Here is a 17,550-nt window from a genome sequence, read left to right on the forward strand (position 1 = left end):
TTGTGGTTGTTTTATTTTAGCCGACATTTTGAACAATTTAATGTCTACGCTACTATGGTAATTAGACTCAAAAGAAAACATGAAAACACTGATGCTCTTTCATAGCTTGTTTGCACAATGGATCTCATTACGTAAAAATACTATGCAAGGAGGCAATCTTGATAATAGTTTTCAAAATTTACAGACATATTACTGCTCATCTGCGCCTTGAAACGTATTGATACAGTTTGTAGGCACCTTATAGCATATTTGCACAATGTAGTATAACTGTTTATCGTGTATTTCTGAATGTAGCTATAATATGTTATTAAATTTTACTGCGTTAGCTTTAAAAAATGTTTACAAGTGGTCTCAATGTTCTGGCACGGCATGTAACCATAGCTACATTCTTTTTGTACAAGCGCATATTGTCTAAAGAAAACTGAAATTGTGTCTTTTTATATTGCTTGGTTTTTAAATTCTAATTGCAATGATTTTTGTTAATCAAGCAATAAAGAACCAATAAATGTGAAATAACACAGAGGCCCATGCTGCTGTGCAATATGTTAAAAAAATATGCAAGGGGTGCAAGCCACCTAAGGGAGGTGAGGGAGAGAAGGAAGTGAGCAGCAACAACAGACAGCGGGAGGGAAGCAGCACAAGGGAGGCACAAGGACGAGGGAAGGAGCAGACACAACAGGGGAGAAAACATGAGGGAGGTGCAAGGGAGGGGCCAGCAACACCTTGCAGCAGGAGGAGGGGTGGTATAAGGGAAGGCAAATGCGAAGAGGGAACACCAGGCAGGGGACAGCAATACTGAGAAGGGGTGCGTGGGAGGGGAAAGAAGCACCACACACAAGCGGAAGTGGGAGGGGGTAAGACGAAATAGTACCTCAATCCGTGCAAGCAGCAAGCGGGCACTAATTAAGTTTAATCAATGTGCGCTTGGTCCATGCTCCACAGAAAGGAATGAAAAAGATGCTTGGCATGTGCTGACCAATTAGGAGGCAGAAAAGGAGAGTGACAATGAAGTGAACTAATGGTAAGAAATGGACGGGCCCTAACCCCTTTATTGTAAACAACACTCCTCGCAAGCTAGCGCATGCGCTGTCACATGCTCGATCTAAAAACAAGCAACAATGAAGGTATTTCTTTGTATTTTATGTGCAAAGCAGCAATGAAAGTAAACTAATAATCACTCCTCCGTGTTTCTATTTTAGTGGGTGACTGAAAATCGTATTATAATATAATAAGATTGGTAGCCCATACGGACCAGAACTCTCTAAAACATGTTTAATTCTCAAGCAAGGTTTAAAGAGTGGCATAAGAATTCTTTGAACTGTCAGTTTCCACCCCTCCAAATGAACTTATGTCTCAAAATACAGAGATGGGTAAGATGAGGGTTCTATTAAAGAACTGCATATCCACCCATCCAGCCGTCATTAAATTAGATTTGAGCCAAAGGCACAGTCTTCAATCTTTGTCTCTGTCTCTATTAAGTCCCAGCCTAGGAAAACATGCACATGAATATATGGACTGACAACGCATTTTTAACTCTCCCAGATGCTAAATAAGGTTTGGTTTGTTGGTCAAGACGGTACTACAATATTGTGGGTTGGATATACTCTATAAAATCACTGCAATTAAAGCTCACCATTAAATTAAAAAGTGGAAAATGAAATTTGAGGGTCATACCTTGATGAAATTTGCATTGATGTAGTCCGACTCATGTGGAGCAGTTGTTAATGTTAGCTTAACCCGAGTGTGGTCAACTGTAGAAAATAAATTGATTACATTACAAAATGGTTACAAATAAATACTTTCTAAATCTATACAGCAGTAGACTTGCCTGTTATGTCATTAGATTATCAGGTTTTCAGTTCCTGTTCATTAATGAGCAATGCATACAAGCACAATGAGCCCAAAAAGTGCTCAGCATGAGGTGGGGGATTAAAGGAAAGAGTAAGCCTTGAGAGATACGAAGTTAAAACTATTTTGAAAATGCTTTATGCTTTGCTTAGAAAGGCAGTCATTTTTCAGAGGTCTAGATTTTGGGACCTCAGTTTAGCTGACGCAGCCAGGCCACTCATTACATTTGATTGAGAGTGTAGGCTCGCCTATTGCCATCAAATTAAGATACAATATGCTGAAGAACTGAAGTGTTAAGTGCATATTGTTGTGCAGATTCTGTTGCATTTTCAAAATATTTTACAACCCCTTTCATCAAAGCAGCCCAGAGAGAGATCATGGCAGAAGACATTTAGGATAGTTAGAAAATTTCAAGTAAAAATCTTACTGAAAATGTGATTATCAGGCCAGGAGAGAATTAGCATGAATATTGCAGTTAATTAAACTTTGGCAATCTGTACACTAACAACTACTGTTAAGAGATGAAAAATAATGCTAGACTGGAAACCAAAATCATCCTAGCACAAATGTCCCAACCTGCTGGGAGTTGCAACTGCTATGGGGGTAATGTGGGCATGTTTGGTTCATGTCAGCTCATCCTGCTCTAAAAGTGCTCAGGCAACAAAGGAAATTGCCAATCCAGCGCTGGAGTAAAGCAAAGAAAATACATGTATATATACCAACATGTGTACATTCACAAAATGTGTATACGTTAAAAATAATCTAATCCTTATCAAATTATGATATACACCTTTAAAATGATTAGTACATCGCACGTCCTTTCAATAAACTCTGCCTATATCTTGTGCTTCTAAATCACACAGGGAAGTCACAGCATAACAATTAATATTTCCTCACTAAGGACACCATATTCAAATAAATTATTTAGTTATTAATTTTAAACTATGTGCACGCTAAATGAAAGATATTGTGAAATGGGACATTGTATAATAAAGAATGATCAACAGCAGACACCATGCGTTCCCTCTGAAGCAGACCTTGCAATCAAACATATCATCAAAATACATTTTGCCTGAAGGCAAAAAAGAAAAACTCAACTAAGTGCCATAGACTATTGGTACAAAGTTTGCTGTAAAAAAAGAAAAAATATATATGGGCAACAGCCTACAAAAAATGTGGTCCAATAACACATTATGTAGATTAACTGCACTAATATTCACACATTTACAGTGCAAAGGTCACATTTGAGTTTATTACCGCAGTACAGAAAAATCTGCATGAGAAATAAAATACTGTTTATTGTCTCACCGACTCTGTATAACAATTACTTTACACAGGAAAACAACTTTCCCAGTAGTCAAGAGGTCTCTTTAATGCGATTTTCTCTTCTTGCACAAACTTAACCATTGCATCCTGGAACTGGCCAATAACCATTTGTTAAAATAAATACAAAAAACAAATATTTCACAATCTATATAGCCACAACTCAAAAGAGTAACGCGCACACTGGAGGAGGGGTGTTTATTAAAAAACAACAGCCCCTGCCTATGTTTTTCGGCCACCTGGAGGAGATAGATAGATAGATAGATAGATAGATAGATAGATAGATAGATAGATAGATAGATAGATAGATAGATAGATAGATAGATAGATAGAATTTGTCCGCAAACAAAGAGTTCTAGACAGTTTATGTATACAATGAAATGATGTAGTAATTTCAATTAGGAGCATTAGGACCCTGATGGTAGACCGCACACCATGAGGAAGCAATTGGGCAATGCCACAAAAATAAAAATAATAATTCTAAATGATTGATGTGATGAATTGTATTTGCACCCTTAATTGTTTATAGTAATATATACATGTCAAATGAAGGCAATTAATTTTCAATTAAACTTTAGATTTAAAGTACATTTTGACTTGCATTGACAATAGTGTGACTTCCTGGTCAGAGTAGGAAAATGAATGAATTGTCGAGTTTTTCTTTCATGAGCATTGGTCACATAATACTATATAAAATGATTACTAATGGTGTTGCATGCATGTGAACAAGGCGATTGTTGTGGCTGAAACGCATCATAGCGATCTGTTGTGCAAAATAAATTATGCTTGGATAAAGAAGTTGGTGTCTGCGCCTGGTCCTTAAGGATCGTATCTGAGAAGGGAGGTGGAGATTTTGAAGCAAAAAAGCTGGGTCCGCATCGCAGGCCCCCCTCTCATTGAGGCAGAGTGAGAATCAGCCATACCAGCATTTGTTGGACTTTGAGGGATACTTGGAAAAAGTTATCGACCGGCCTCTCACCTCCAAAGAAGAGACCTAAAAGTGAGGAACGTACAGCAGCGAGTTGGACGGCCCGAGGCGTGCAACCAACAGCCTGTGGATGAGTGTGGGACAAGTGAGTGAGAGGTTTCTGAATGTTTGGTGTTCCCAGTGACATGGACACAAAATCGTAATCACAGGGGAATCGAGCATTTAGAACGATACATTGCTTGGTACATCGGGTACCTACTGGAGGATTTGCATCTGAGCTCCCGAGGATGTAAGATGAGGACCAAGGGGCAGACGAAGGCTCAGACCAATAAAATGGACAAATACGCCATTCCAAGGCAGAGTGTGGGGGGCCTCGGAACAGCACACGCAGCGAGGGGAGGCAGCGAAGCAGTCACTCACTGCTATAATGGTGGCCATCACAGACCTGAAGCAGGGGTGTGCAATTTAATAACATATTTACTTGTCCATGGGGCAGGTTGCTTCACAAATATACTTGTCCTGTAACAAAATCCACTTGTCACTTTTGTGTTATGTAATACAGCAAAACATTATGGCAGCAATCTCATTATATACGATCTCTGATATAGCCTCTCTGATTATGCCAGCCACGTTCCATAGTAGGATTTGAACACTAGCCATTCCGTTATGTTGCCACGTTTCCGCAGGTCTACATACTGAGGCTGAAGATGGTGGTAAGCAATTGTTCCAGGGTTGGAATGCCCTTTTGAGTCTGTGCAAACCTATTAACTTCCAAGTTTTAAGGATTTTCACCAACTCTTCTCCATTCTTTTCCCATACTGAGAAAGGTTGGAACTTAACTCCTGACCATGGCAGATGTGAAATTTCTTCCAGGGTTGGGGAAAAAGTGGTTGGAGGGAAAGTGAACTTGCAAACTCAGATGTTGGCATGAGCAAATCTACACATGCATATTTGCTCATGCTAAAATGCAGTTCACAAAAAATTTCTAGGAGTACTGTTTCTTGTCCTACTTTTGTAACTTTTGGTGAATTCACAAACATTGTATATCTGCACTTATTACAAGGGCATATAATATACAATGGGTGCACTTTTGAGACTATTTAATAATTGGGCCCCTAATTAGGTCTGGCATTAACCATGGCTTTTTGTGTATATTAAATTTCTGTCTCTCTCTCTATCAGCTGGCTTCACTGCGAGTGACCGCATTCTGCTCTTTCACAAGGAGCATATCGGCACACAAAGTAGTTTTGTTCAGTGCCAGGAACTACTGTGGCAATGTGTGCTTTTTGAGGTACAAACTATTTTTGCTTTTCCCAATGCTTGTTATAATGGTGAGGAACAGGCAGCTCCCACACCAATTTGGTTTTACATAAACCATGCCAAACGAAGTCAGACATTGACAAAACCAAAACGCTGACCATCAATTTCAGACCTGCTGGCTTTGCCAATGTATGTTTATTTTTATGTCTCCTAAAATCTTATTGAAACTGGTTACACTGGTTTTCCACTATGAATATCTTTGAAATATGCTAGCATACATCAACACATTTTACTAAATGATGTTGCAAAGAAATGGTACTTACATTTTTACAGTAGTTTAGCCAAATGTTTTTTTCCTACTTGCATATTTTTTGTGAACATTTCATTTTGAAAGCAAAGACTCCTCAAGCTTGCTTTCAAGACTCTGCAAATATTTGCATCTAATCAGAGAGCATTCTGGGAGTATTATACATAGCCTCATATTGCTAAACTTTGAAAACGTGAGTACACATTTTTATACTGGAAACACTGTCAGTAGTATAGTCCGAGCTTAGAACATTTACTTAGAGCACTCGCCCTAATAATAAAGGCTTTGCATTAATGAACCATAAATACAAGCTTAAACTTCATTAACACAGACACAATTATTACCTTAACTGCAGATATTGCTCTTCCCTGAACCATAATGTGTTTCTGTAAACTGGCCGCCAAAGAGTTTGTGCTGTAAGGGGTTAGGCCTACTTGTCCCAAGGACAAAATGCACATTAAAACTTGAAACCCTTGACCCCAAACAAGATGTCCTGGGTGTCGGGCTGCAGGAATTCCACACCCCTACCTGAAGGGGACCATTGAGTCCAAATCAGATGCTGTGACAATGGACGTGATCCTGCTTCGGGCAGATTTCCATAACATTTCGGACAAAGTCTCTGCTCAGACACCAACGTGGCTCAATTGCAGTCCTTCTCGAAGCACCTTGAGGACCAAGTGCAGCCACTCACGAAGCAGCAGGAGGCCATGGCGGCCAGGTTGGAGGCCGAGGAGGGACGGGCGCTTAGGAATAATGTTAGGGTCGTTGGGGTTCCTGAGTGGGCGAAGTATGGACTTTACGGAAGACTTAATACTTAACCACCTCCGGCCGAAGCGCCGCTCCATTTTCTTTACGATTGAACGGGCACACAGAGCTCTGCTCCCCAAGCAGAGACCGGGGGGCCACCACCCTTAATGATCATAGCGAGGATTTTCAACTACCGAGATAGTGGAGATCTCCTTGGGAGCATCTCTATGAAAATAGAGTCATGTTTTTTCCTGGACTTTATGCTGCAGGTCCAACGTCAGCAACGGACCTTCAAATCAGTAAAACAAGAGCTCCGTAGCAAAGAAATTAAATGCATGGTGCTCTTTTTGGCACGGGTTAGAGTTATGGCTGAGGGGGAAGACTTGGAACGTCAGTGCTCTAGAGGCGGTCTGGCGCATGGTGAGCCGCACGTCCCCACGAGACAGGAGACGGGGACATCTGAAGGATCAGCAGGAGGAGATGGTGAAAGGGGCTGCTGAAATGCAAGATGGGGTGGCAGCAGCAGGGGGAGACAGAGTGCTGCTGTGGTGTCCCCCATATTCCTCTAACACTGGTAGAGAGCATGGTCAGCCCCTCTCATGCAATTTGGGAGCGTGCGGTGGGAGTCAGGGCTTTGGGGGGTATCGGGTCTCGATGCGATGAGTTGCTAGTAGGAATTGTACTATAACCGGAATGTTGTGAGGAGGAGAGGTAAGCAGTGATGGCTTGACACTCTAATCGGCACTTGTCTACCCCATACCAGTTATTAATGTTCAAGGGGCGACAGTCGCTCTGGAAGTTGGGTTGTTCTAAACCCACTTAGCAGGGTAGGGGAGTTATACAATTGGAGGTGGTATTGTTGTTTACACATCTGTGGGACCATTCTTAGTTTTTCTTTGTTATGCTTCGTTGTAGATCTTCAACATGTAGCAGGGCGCAAACCATTCCGGGGATCTCTAAATGGATATGGCTTACCAAACAGATACCACTAACAGGCATAAACCACACCACATAGGGGTCCAAGGAGTTCCATCCTTAGAATTGTGTATGGAATGCAAATGGGTTGGGTAATCAGATTAAGAGGAAAATTATTTTGCAGTACCTTCACAAACATGCCCCTGATATAGTATCACTCCAGGAAACACACCTGAAGGGCAATAGGTATAATGCGATGGATAGGAGCGGATATACATTTCTTGCATATGCAGGATTCACAACAGGATCAAGGGGAGTGGGGATACTGGTGAGGCCTTCGCTCCCACTGGTTATGGATAGGATCTGGCATGATCCTCGACAGGGTCACATGCCTTCCCATCGGAAGTGAGAGGGGCTGGTTCTAAATATAGGGTCTAGAGATGTGCCGCCAACACTATATAGACACACACTGGCAGCATTGTGCACTATACTAGTAGTACTGCCCCCAGGTAACCTCCTAATGGCGGGGGGGGGAGGGGGAGATGAATGCAACTATGGAACCAGAGAGGGACAGGGAGTCTAAGTCCGATAGGGGACAGGGGCCAGGGAAACTTTGTGGACGCCATAAGGTTGACAGACTTGTGGCGCCTACATATCCTACAGCAATGCTCAATGGTTAGAGCGGCAGACCCTGATGCAGAGGTCTGGCCCGGGACCAGGGTTCAATTCTCGCCTCAGCGGCTCTTGGACTCAATTTCCCCGGACCTGATAATTCTCGCCTCGGTGCCTAGTCTAATCATGGGTCCCACTCTGTGACTCTGGGCAATAGCTTGCTTAATCTCCACAATGGCCCCAGCAACGCTTGGATGCCTGGCTTCACCTTGGGGGTGCCCAGGAGTGAACATTTCACAGGAAAGCCAGGATGGGTTCCACAGGGGTATGAATGCAGCACAACGAGGCCTCCGGGTAGAAGTGCGCTATATAAATACTATACATACGGCAAAGCAGTATACATACTATTTGCCTGTGCATGGCAGTTATTCCCATTTGGACCACAGGCTGATGCATGCTGTGAGTACCCGGCTGTTTTGGAATGCGACTCGTAAAGTGCTAGGTATTTTGGGTCATTCACCAGTGGAGGTGCTTCTTCAGGGTCTACTGAAGAACAGTACAATGCCACCCAGAATCGACCCGTGGGTATTTAAAGACAAAAGGTTTGTTGACCAGATAAGAGAGAGGGCAAAGCAGTACTTCCAAGATAACGAGGGATCGGTTGACTCGGCAAGTGTCCTGTGGGAAGCACTTAGAACAGTTATAAGTGGTCATGCTCAGGCACTCCTAGGGGGCTCCGGAAGGAACAGCGTCTTAAGTATAAAGGCCTGGAGGGAGAGGTGGATAGCCTGGAAGCAGCGACACTGGATCAGTCTCAAGCAGCAGGAGATGAGGGAACTGGTGAAAAATGCAGCAAGGACTCAGGCGTTGGTGTCGCAGAGGCGGCTCTATGATCTAAGAGATAAAGCCAATAAAATGATAACCTGGCTAGAGAGGAGAGATAGGGACCAGAGCTGGGTGGTTGACATTCGGAACTCTGGGAGGTGGGTACACAAGACTGGGGAGGAGATGGCGACATCATTTGCCGACTACTATGAGGCGCTCTGTACCTCAAGTCCAACTACAACGGAGGAAGACTGCCAGGACCTACTTAAAGATGTCTAACTCCCTACATTGATGAGTGAGGATAGAGAGGAATTAGAACAGAACTTTACGGTAGAAGAGATAACTGGGGCTATAAGGGACTTACAGGCTGGTAAGGCAGCGTGTTCTAAAGGCCTGCTAGCTGAGCTCTATAAAGGCACTATTGATGTAGTTGTGCAACGCATGCTCCATATGTCCCGGGAGGCAAGAAAGGTGGGCCGCTTTCCGGAAGATCAACGTCTAGCCACCACAGTAATCGTTCCCAAGGTGGGTACACCCCCGCGAAAACTGCAGTTCTTACCACCCTATTTCCCAGTTAAACAAAGAGGCCAAGGTGCTGGCTAAAGCCCTTCTTTCGACCAGGTTCCGCAGTGTTATTACATCTCTGGTACACCCGGACTAGTCTGGATGTATGCCCCCAGGAGTACTAGACTCAATATGAGGTGCCTCTATGGGGTAATGCACCTGGCCAGGTCTAGAGGGGAGGAGGCAGTAGTGCTACCATTATTGGACGCTCAAATGGTGCTCAATAGTATCGAATGGCATCTCTTGTTTACCGCATTGGACAGGTTTGGGTTTGGCACGTGATACGGTGCTTGGGTGAAGCTCCTATACACGGATCACCTGGCTAGAGTGCGAGTGAACAGCTCAGTCTCCCGTCCCTTTGCCCTTCATAAGGGTACAGAACAGGGGTGCCCATTATCTCCATCTGTCTGGGTTAGAAGAGATCCTGGGTGATGGGTATTGTGGGAGATGGCAGCTGGTAGTAAGGCATATCCTTGTATGCGGATGATGTTTTGTTATATGCCACAAGGCCACGCTTCACAAAAGGCAGGCAGCTGCACATATTACAACTATATGGCAGCTACTCAGGATATAAAATAAACAGGGACAAGTCTCTCCTTTTTGGCCTTACTGGCGAAGCCCTGCCGCTGCAGGCTAGAAGGATCCCACTTCAAATCAGAGACCAGTTTAGATACTTGGGTATCACTCTTTCAAGAACAGAGTCAGACTTCCGAATGGACAACCTGGTGCCTCTGTTGGAACGTCTGAAAAGAGACGTGAGCATTGGAGAAGCTTGCCTATCTCTTTAATGGGAAGAGCGGTGCTCTTCAAAATGATGACATTACCACATATGCTGTATGTCCTACAGAATACCCCCTACATGATTAAAGACTGATTCTTCCGGAATGTGGACAGCGAACTGAGAAAGCTCCAGTGGGACGGGTCTTGCTCCAGAATAGCGTTGGGCAAGCTTCAGAGGAGTGTCTACAAGAGAGAGGGGTCTGGCAATACCAGACTTTAGAAAGTATTAGTGGGCTGCGTGCCCCCTTCCCCTTAAATATAGTTGCAGGCCCAGAGGATGGGGTTCCCAGGGCCAAAATCACCCCGAGGAGGGAGCACCCCCTAAAAAAAAAATTCTGCTTGGCGGGTCCCTGGGGCCAAATTCAGCCCGGGCAGGAGGGCACATGCTCCCCTGTCCGACAAAATGTGCTGGTCCCCAGGGCTGAAATTAGCCTGGAAAAGGTGGGCTGCCTGCCCCCTCTCCCTGAATGTGTTGCTGGGCCCTGTGGGAAGGGTCCCTGGGGCAAATGTGACCTCTAAATAATGCTCATGGCCCCAGAGGATGGGGTCCTCCCCAGGGCAAAAAGCGGCCCAGGGAGGTGGCCTGCAGGTTGGCTGCTTTTGGAGGGTTGACCACAGGATCTGGCCGCAGGCCAGGCCTAGTGGCCAACCCCCCACTGCTCACAGCCTGTGTGGGGTTGGCTACAGGCCAGGCTTTGTCACCAACCCCCCACTACGCACGACTAAAGGGTAGTGAGGGGTTGGCTGCATACGGTGGTGTATTGCAGGGCCTGGCAAACCCCTCTCCATGTACAGTGACGTGTGCAGCAGCAGCATTTAGGTATGTAACTGTTACAGGGATATTAAAGTAAGGAAATAGAAGTTTTCAAAAACCTTAGAAATTCATTAAAAACCTAAAGGTTACTGGGACATTTTAGTTGGTCTCAGATTTTACAGACAAAACTATAGAAATTTAGCAGTTATAGTTATCTATAAAAACTATAATTCGTGCCCTCTCCATGCACTGCTAATTACATCAGTCATGACATCTTCTATGACATTATTGATAATATCACTGCAACATTTGCAATAAATTGATGAGAAAACTGTATGGCGGGGATTGCGAGTTAGTTACCTTAAGGCATACGTTTTTTTCTTGAGGGAACTATACATGGTTTTGTGTGTGTAAAATCTGAACCTAACTATAACATCCCTGTAATCGTTGTTTGTTTTACACACACACACACACACACACACACACACACACACACACACACACACACATACATTATTATACAGTGGCAGTTGCCACTGTGTAGGTATAGTTAGGACCTACTTACAAATAAATTACGAATACATTTGACATTGTTTAAATAAGTTCACAAAACTTTCCAAAACAAATTCATCCACCTTAGCACAATTTTGGAAGTTTCGGAGTGATCCGTGGGGGAAAGGTGTTGGAGGGAACAGGGGATGAAGGGTGGGGCCTAAACGCAATTTTCCCATGCAATTTTTATAGGTATTTTTAACCAGCACCACAGCCAAAACAGCTGAACAGAATAACAGCAAATTGACATAAAACAGGTGTTCTACTCATTCACAAAGTGAATAGGCAATAAAGATGCCTTGAAATCTTGTTTTGATCTGAACACATTTGCTCTGCATTCAGAGACAAAGGTCAAAAGTCAGGTTGTGTTCTCACATTTAGTTTTCTTTCTCTGACTGCAAAGTTAGAAGATTTTGTAAAGTGAACTGTCTGACAATCGTGCTGAGCAAAGCGTCTGAAATGAAAGGCTACAAGATGTCAGGCTTTTTTTCCTGACAACTTTCAAATCGATAATTGAACGGCGCAAATTTTCAAATTATATTTCAGTAGTTAAAAAGCACATTTTTGTAATTCTGAGAGGTAAAAAAAAAGAATGTTCTAGGATGAAAACAAATTAGAACAATTTACTTAGTAGTGTGCAAATGATAAATATTTTTGTTGAAACCCAATTTCCAAAACATTGTTTATGCATTATATAGGTTTATTAAAAGTAAATAAAGAGACCTTTTTGTCCTGAAATCCTTGGAGATCAATCAATAATCTAAAATAGATCAAACAATAGCACAACTTAGGGTTCAAGATCTAGTTGCATAGTCAATGCATTTAAAGGGGCTAATCCAAACTCCTGAAGGGGCTTGTCCTGAACTCCAAGGAGGTCATTTACTCGGAGACCAGAGTGGTCATTCTACACGAAGGTAATCCAATCCCTTCATGTATAATTATTGAGGTGAGGACTATATATAGTGGCTTATTCTATGCTCCAATTTTGTTATTATTTTATTGATGGAGCTCGACAGTGAGGGTTGTATCAATTATCTCTACAGGCATTTGCCCCTTTTAATGCTCAGTCGGCTCAGACGCACCAGATCCTCTGGAATCTATGACTCGACAAGAGTTAAACCCTTCCATGCTGATGACGGTCCCCAGCCGTTATGCACTAAAGTGCTCGTGTGCCGATGACGGCTAGGGGCCGTCATGACCGCACCCGCGCTTAAATCTTCAGCACAGGAGCAGAATCAGCCCAGCATGGAACGGGTTAAACCCAGGTATTGGCTGTATGTGCGTCGACATTTTTATAGTGTATTTGGCTATGAGATCGTTTAAAAGCAGGTTCCACTGCTAGATATATATATATATATATATAGCAGTGCTCTTAAGCGGAAAGATAACTTTGCTGTTATGGACCATTTTTGAGTGGCTGATACCTAAACATTTTATAATGAATAATCATGGGGGGTGAGTTATAAGTTATACAAGGTGTGGTGAAGTGATGTCATTAGTAACAGGGTATCGGAACACCTCTATAGGAGATATATGGAACTACCACTTAATTGTTGTTCTGTATACAAAGTACTTGCTGTCATGGTGTTTTGGGGTGGCATATCGCCCTAATCTAAATGTTAAATGTAAAAAAAGCGGTTTTTTTTGTAGCGTGGTAATATGTTCAGACATAGTAATGTGCACAAAGTGAGTATTATTATATTAAAGTTGTGCTATTATTGGTTGTTAACTGTGGAATAGGTTTTGTTAGATACTCGTTTTGAACTAAAGGAAGGATTATTATTTATTTAAGTCCTGAAGAAGGTGGCATTATCAAGTATGTCCCACCGAAACGCGTCGACGCATAATATCTTTGTTAAATTCGAATTGGCACAAGAAATACAGAGGCCAGATTTTACTGCCCCTTGCCTTGTTCAGAACTATCTCGAATTAACCATGCAAAGGCACAGTTGACTTGCCTTTTTTTCATGATCCTTCCATGCAATATTTAGGTTTTGCCACTATTATGTATTGTTTCATGTAGGATATGTGTATTGAAAAATTGTGTGTCTTTCATAACTAGAGTGAATCTAGTGAAATGTTTTTATGATGTATTGATGTATTGAATCTAATGATTTGACACTGATTTTTTATCTTGACGTTTTATTAAATGTATATTTCTTTTATATAATACATTAATCTGACAGTATTGTGATTGAATGGAGTGAATTGAAATAGGCGTGTCCAAAGGGAATCTTTTTATTTACTTGCCAGGTAGCTGTGCCAAACTTCGTAACTTGAGGAGTTTCTTTTCCTCAAGTCACACTTTTTCAGTTACAGACCAGTCTCTTCAAGTTGCACGCATAGGTCCTTTCCAGGAAAAGTCGCCAAAATGTTGTAATGAAGATGGGGTCCAGTTCCAATACCATCCTAAGGTAAACTTAGGATGGTATTTATTAAGCTAATAAGTTCAAGATAAAGATTCAATGAGCCCCACCAGGAGCAGCCTTCTGCTGCTCAGCCCATTCTCCCAACTGAAAAACTCACTCACCCAACATTCCACAGCATCATTCACACCAACATTCAAACCACAATCACACAGGCTGAGCGGCAGGTACAACAGTGTGCATCGCGAAGATTATGCTAATTCGGTCACACAATTGCTGCTGACGTTCTTGGATGAGACTCATAGTCGATCCAAAACTGATCAAGGAAAAGGCTCCAGTGACTGCGGAACGTCCACCAGATCCTGTCCTTAGTCTGAGTATCTGCTGCAACATTGAGTCGCCTTGCTCCTGACTTGGTCTTTCTCTCCTCACCCTTCTAGGGAGAGTTTAAGAAGTCTGCCACTTGTTGGCAGTATGTTGGCCTTCATCATTTGAGGTTTGACAGACAAACCTCCTTTGGGCCTCCTGGACCGCAAGGGTGAAGTCCGGATATATGGAGATGTTGTTGACCTCAAAGATGTTTAGCTTTACATATTCCCTTGTGAGGAAGAGCACCATGACCCCATCACGGAAATTCAGCAGGCCTGCTATATTGAGCCGCGCCAGTGTGCCCAGTGGAGGTCGTGAGGCCAAGTATCTATGTGCTCTTTCCACGACAATGATTCCAGAGAAGGCCTCTGGCCAATCAGTCCCATAAGGAGCCTTTCCACATATTGCAGTCGCCCAGTAGTGATTCTGGAATGCCCAGTAAACGAATATTATTCTGGTACGATCTCGCCTCCAGATCACAGTTAATGGCGGCAATCACTCACAGATGATTATTTCCATGTTCTGTAGGGATATGCTCTTCAACGCAAGTGTCTTCTTTGTTGTGGATCTGCAATGTTTGACCTCCATGAGACAGTTTTCATGTTGATCTAATTTGCCCATTATAGAATCCATGCGGGACGTTCAGGTGTCCATCCTGGAGTAGATGGAGTTGAGCTTCTATTGATTGGCTTTTAATAATGATTTCGTGTCGTCCCTTTTTGTCTCCGCTGCTGGGCCCAGTTCCTCTTCAATATTGAGCTGCGGCTCCCCGGTTGACATCCTTGCCCCAGTCTCGATTCAAATGGCAGCTTTGTTTGCCTGTTTGTTTTCCCCAGTGTTAGGCTCCTCAGTGCCGCAATATCCAACTCCTTTCTGCTACCAGTGCCCAAGTCTCCGGCAGGATAAGGGGTTTGCCACCCTTGGCTGTGGCCTGTCACTGCTGATCAGCATCAGGAGTCGCGGAAGGATGGTCAATCGATCGATAACTCGCATCTGCCTCGCTAGCACTCGTATTGTGCAGTAATGGACTCCTACGAGAGTGCTCAGGTGTTAGCCGTGATTAATGGGCAGTGATCCGCTCCCTCTGAGTGTTAATCACATTTCAAGCTAAAAACGCTGCACGGCCCCTCGCCAATGTACGTTTTTAAAAGCCACTTTATCGCTGCCTTCTTTTAATTTGCATGCTGTGAATAAAGTTACTGTGTGATCTGCTCAGTGCAGCTATTTATGTTGCCTTCTCATCGTCTATAATTTCCGTAGCAGGTTTTTCTATTGTATTTGAACTAGAAAACTGTTTTTTAAATTCATGCTAGTTTTAAAAAGCTGGTTGGTTCCATCTGTTGTGCAGGTTCTGTGGTTGGGATGTCCATGTGTGTTATTGTGGCCAATTCACGTTAATTTGATGCATCTGTATATTGTGTGTGTGTCTTTAATCTATGAAAAAGGTGCACGCGAGAGAAGCCTACAAGGTCGTTGCGCGATCCGTAATGGGAAGGCTTCCGGGTCATTGCTGAGAGGCGATGGTAGAGGGCCATTCACTTAATGAACCCGCGAGGGACCCGCCGCTGCTACTAACAATTTCTCTCCAAGTCATCAGGCCGAAGATTTTCAGTTCGGACTGTTTCACACCATCACTACCCTCACCCCTTCCCTTGTATCTCCAGACTGCCTCTCACCACACAGACAAGCCAATTACAGGGAAGCAGACGCGTTGGGCATGCTGTCTGGAGAACTCCGCTATCCAGTCCTCCTCACACCCCTCGACCTCAGCGCTGCTTTACCCGTTGCCCTTTTGTATATAGGCCTGCCCCGCCCCCTGCCCTCAATGTATCAATCCAATTGAGTCAGATGGGCTGCCCTCCACCACGACCGGGCAACACAGCCCGGGTCCCCTCACTCAACTCAGAGCGTTCCGGACCCCAGCAGAGCCCCAACAGGGCAGGTTCTAGTCAGGGGCAGGAAGGAGGCGGCGGACGGGCAGAAGGCCACGACATGCACCTCACTGTACAGTCCAGCAGGCCCGGTCTCCATGCATCTGCCCCCAATCACAGCCGCACTCACCACCACTCCCTAGAAATGAGTTTGCGGCAGACCGGTCGTACATCAGGCGAAGCTTGGGGGCCTCCACAGCGGGGCACAACAAGGCAGCATCCCCAGCACCTCAACCAGACCCACGGCGGGACCACAAGCACCTCCGCTCTCCCCAGCGTGCAACAGCAGGGCTGGCCGGCGCAAGCCAGCGGCCCGAGCACCTCACGGAGCAGCTCGCTCGGCTCCCGCACTGATCCGCCGTACCTTTAAAGTCGATGCAGTACCTGGAGCGGGTAAATGACGGATAAGCGGTGCTTCATTACAGAGTCTCGCTAAAACAGGTCCACCATGCCGGCTCTCCAAGCCACGCCCCGTTGGTGTAGATGTTGATGGGATTGTGCCCCTCAGCTGCACAAAACCTTACACCTCAGTGAGGCCATCTTTATCGCAGGCACTCTGGGTCCCCACCCAGACACAGTTTAAGGAGGAACAGCAGTTCTGCCTTAAGCAGTGGTTCAAAGGGTGCCTGTCGCTGTGTTTACAGAGTGGCCCAGACCAGGGTTGTTTTGGTTATGTTTGTTTATTCTAAATTCATAAACTTTTCCAATATGAATATATGTGTTGCCATCAATCAAGGGGAACATCTTCCGTAGTGTCTTTAGTTCCGGTCTGTGGAAATTCTTCTTTGGGGGTTCCTCTTGTCCTCTGGACCAACCCCCAAGGAGAAATATAAACAAGGAGAGACTTTAGCAGCAAGGTTAAAACCATACTAGTTAACCTCCACCACAATCACCAGTGCCCTTTTTTCTCGGGAAACCCATGGGCGGGAGAAAAAACACACGCGTCCGGAGTTTCGGTAGGGACACTGATCAATGATCATTGTCGTCTCTTCCAAATCGCTGGGAATCAGGGAAGTGGTAGATTACTACACCGTTTCTGAGATCTCTCCTTAGTATATTTAATGCATTGTGCTCTCCTCTTCACCCGTGCAAGTGTATTTTCACGCTGGGTCTCGTGCAATCATGCCAAACAAAATTTTCCCCACCGGATATCCTATTGTTTGGACCCAACCACCCACCCCAATACCACTACCAGCACTTGCCTGCAGGCGTGACTCGATCCTGGAGTCACGACTGTCTCGTCCATATGGCCGCTCCCTGGGGTGTCTTGATCAGGGCTTACTTCAGATGTTCTGGACTGCTGCGTACCTTGCCAGCCCGTACATGCCTCTGCTCTTGAGGTCCTCTGGTCCTTAGATGAATCGTCCCTGCTTCTCGTCTCTTCCTCACCTCAGCCTTGTCGCTCCTGCTCACACCACCGACCTTCCTTTCCACTGCCATCTTCGTTTCTTCGTCCTCGATGCCTTCTT

The 17,550-nt window shown here is 44.4% G+C and overlaps 1 protein-coding gene across 3 annotated transcripts in view; it reads right to left on the reverse strand.

Annotated features, from left to right (window-relative positions):
* Positions 1-17,550, reverse strand: part of PTPN12 (protein tyrosine phosphatase non-receptor type 12) — a 445,738-nt gene that overhangs the window by 334,897 nt on the left and 93,291 nt on the right. For all 3 annotated transcript variants that reach the window (XM_078679268.1, XM_078679259.1, XM_078679277.1), the window contains exon 3: positions 1,675-1,751. In XM_078679268.1, the coding sequence (XP_078535394.1) occupies positions 1,675-1,751 (77 nt within the window). The remainder of the gene's footprint in view (positions 1-1,674; positions 1,752-17,550) is intronic.

This window comes from Lissotriton helveticus, chromosome 1_1, assembly GCF_964261635.1.
Source record: "Lissotriton helveticus chromosome 1_1, aLisHel1.1, whole genome shotgun sequence".
In the NCBI taxonomy this organism is placed as follows: Eukaryota; Metazoa; Chordata; class Amphibia; order Caudata; family Salamandridae; genus Lissotriton; species Lissotriton helveticus.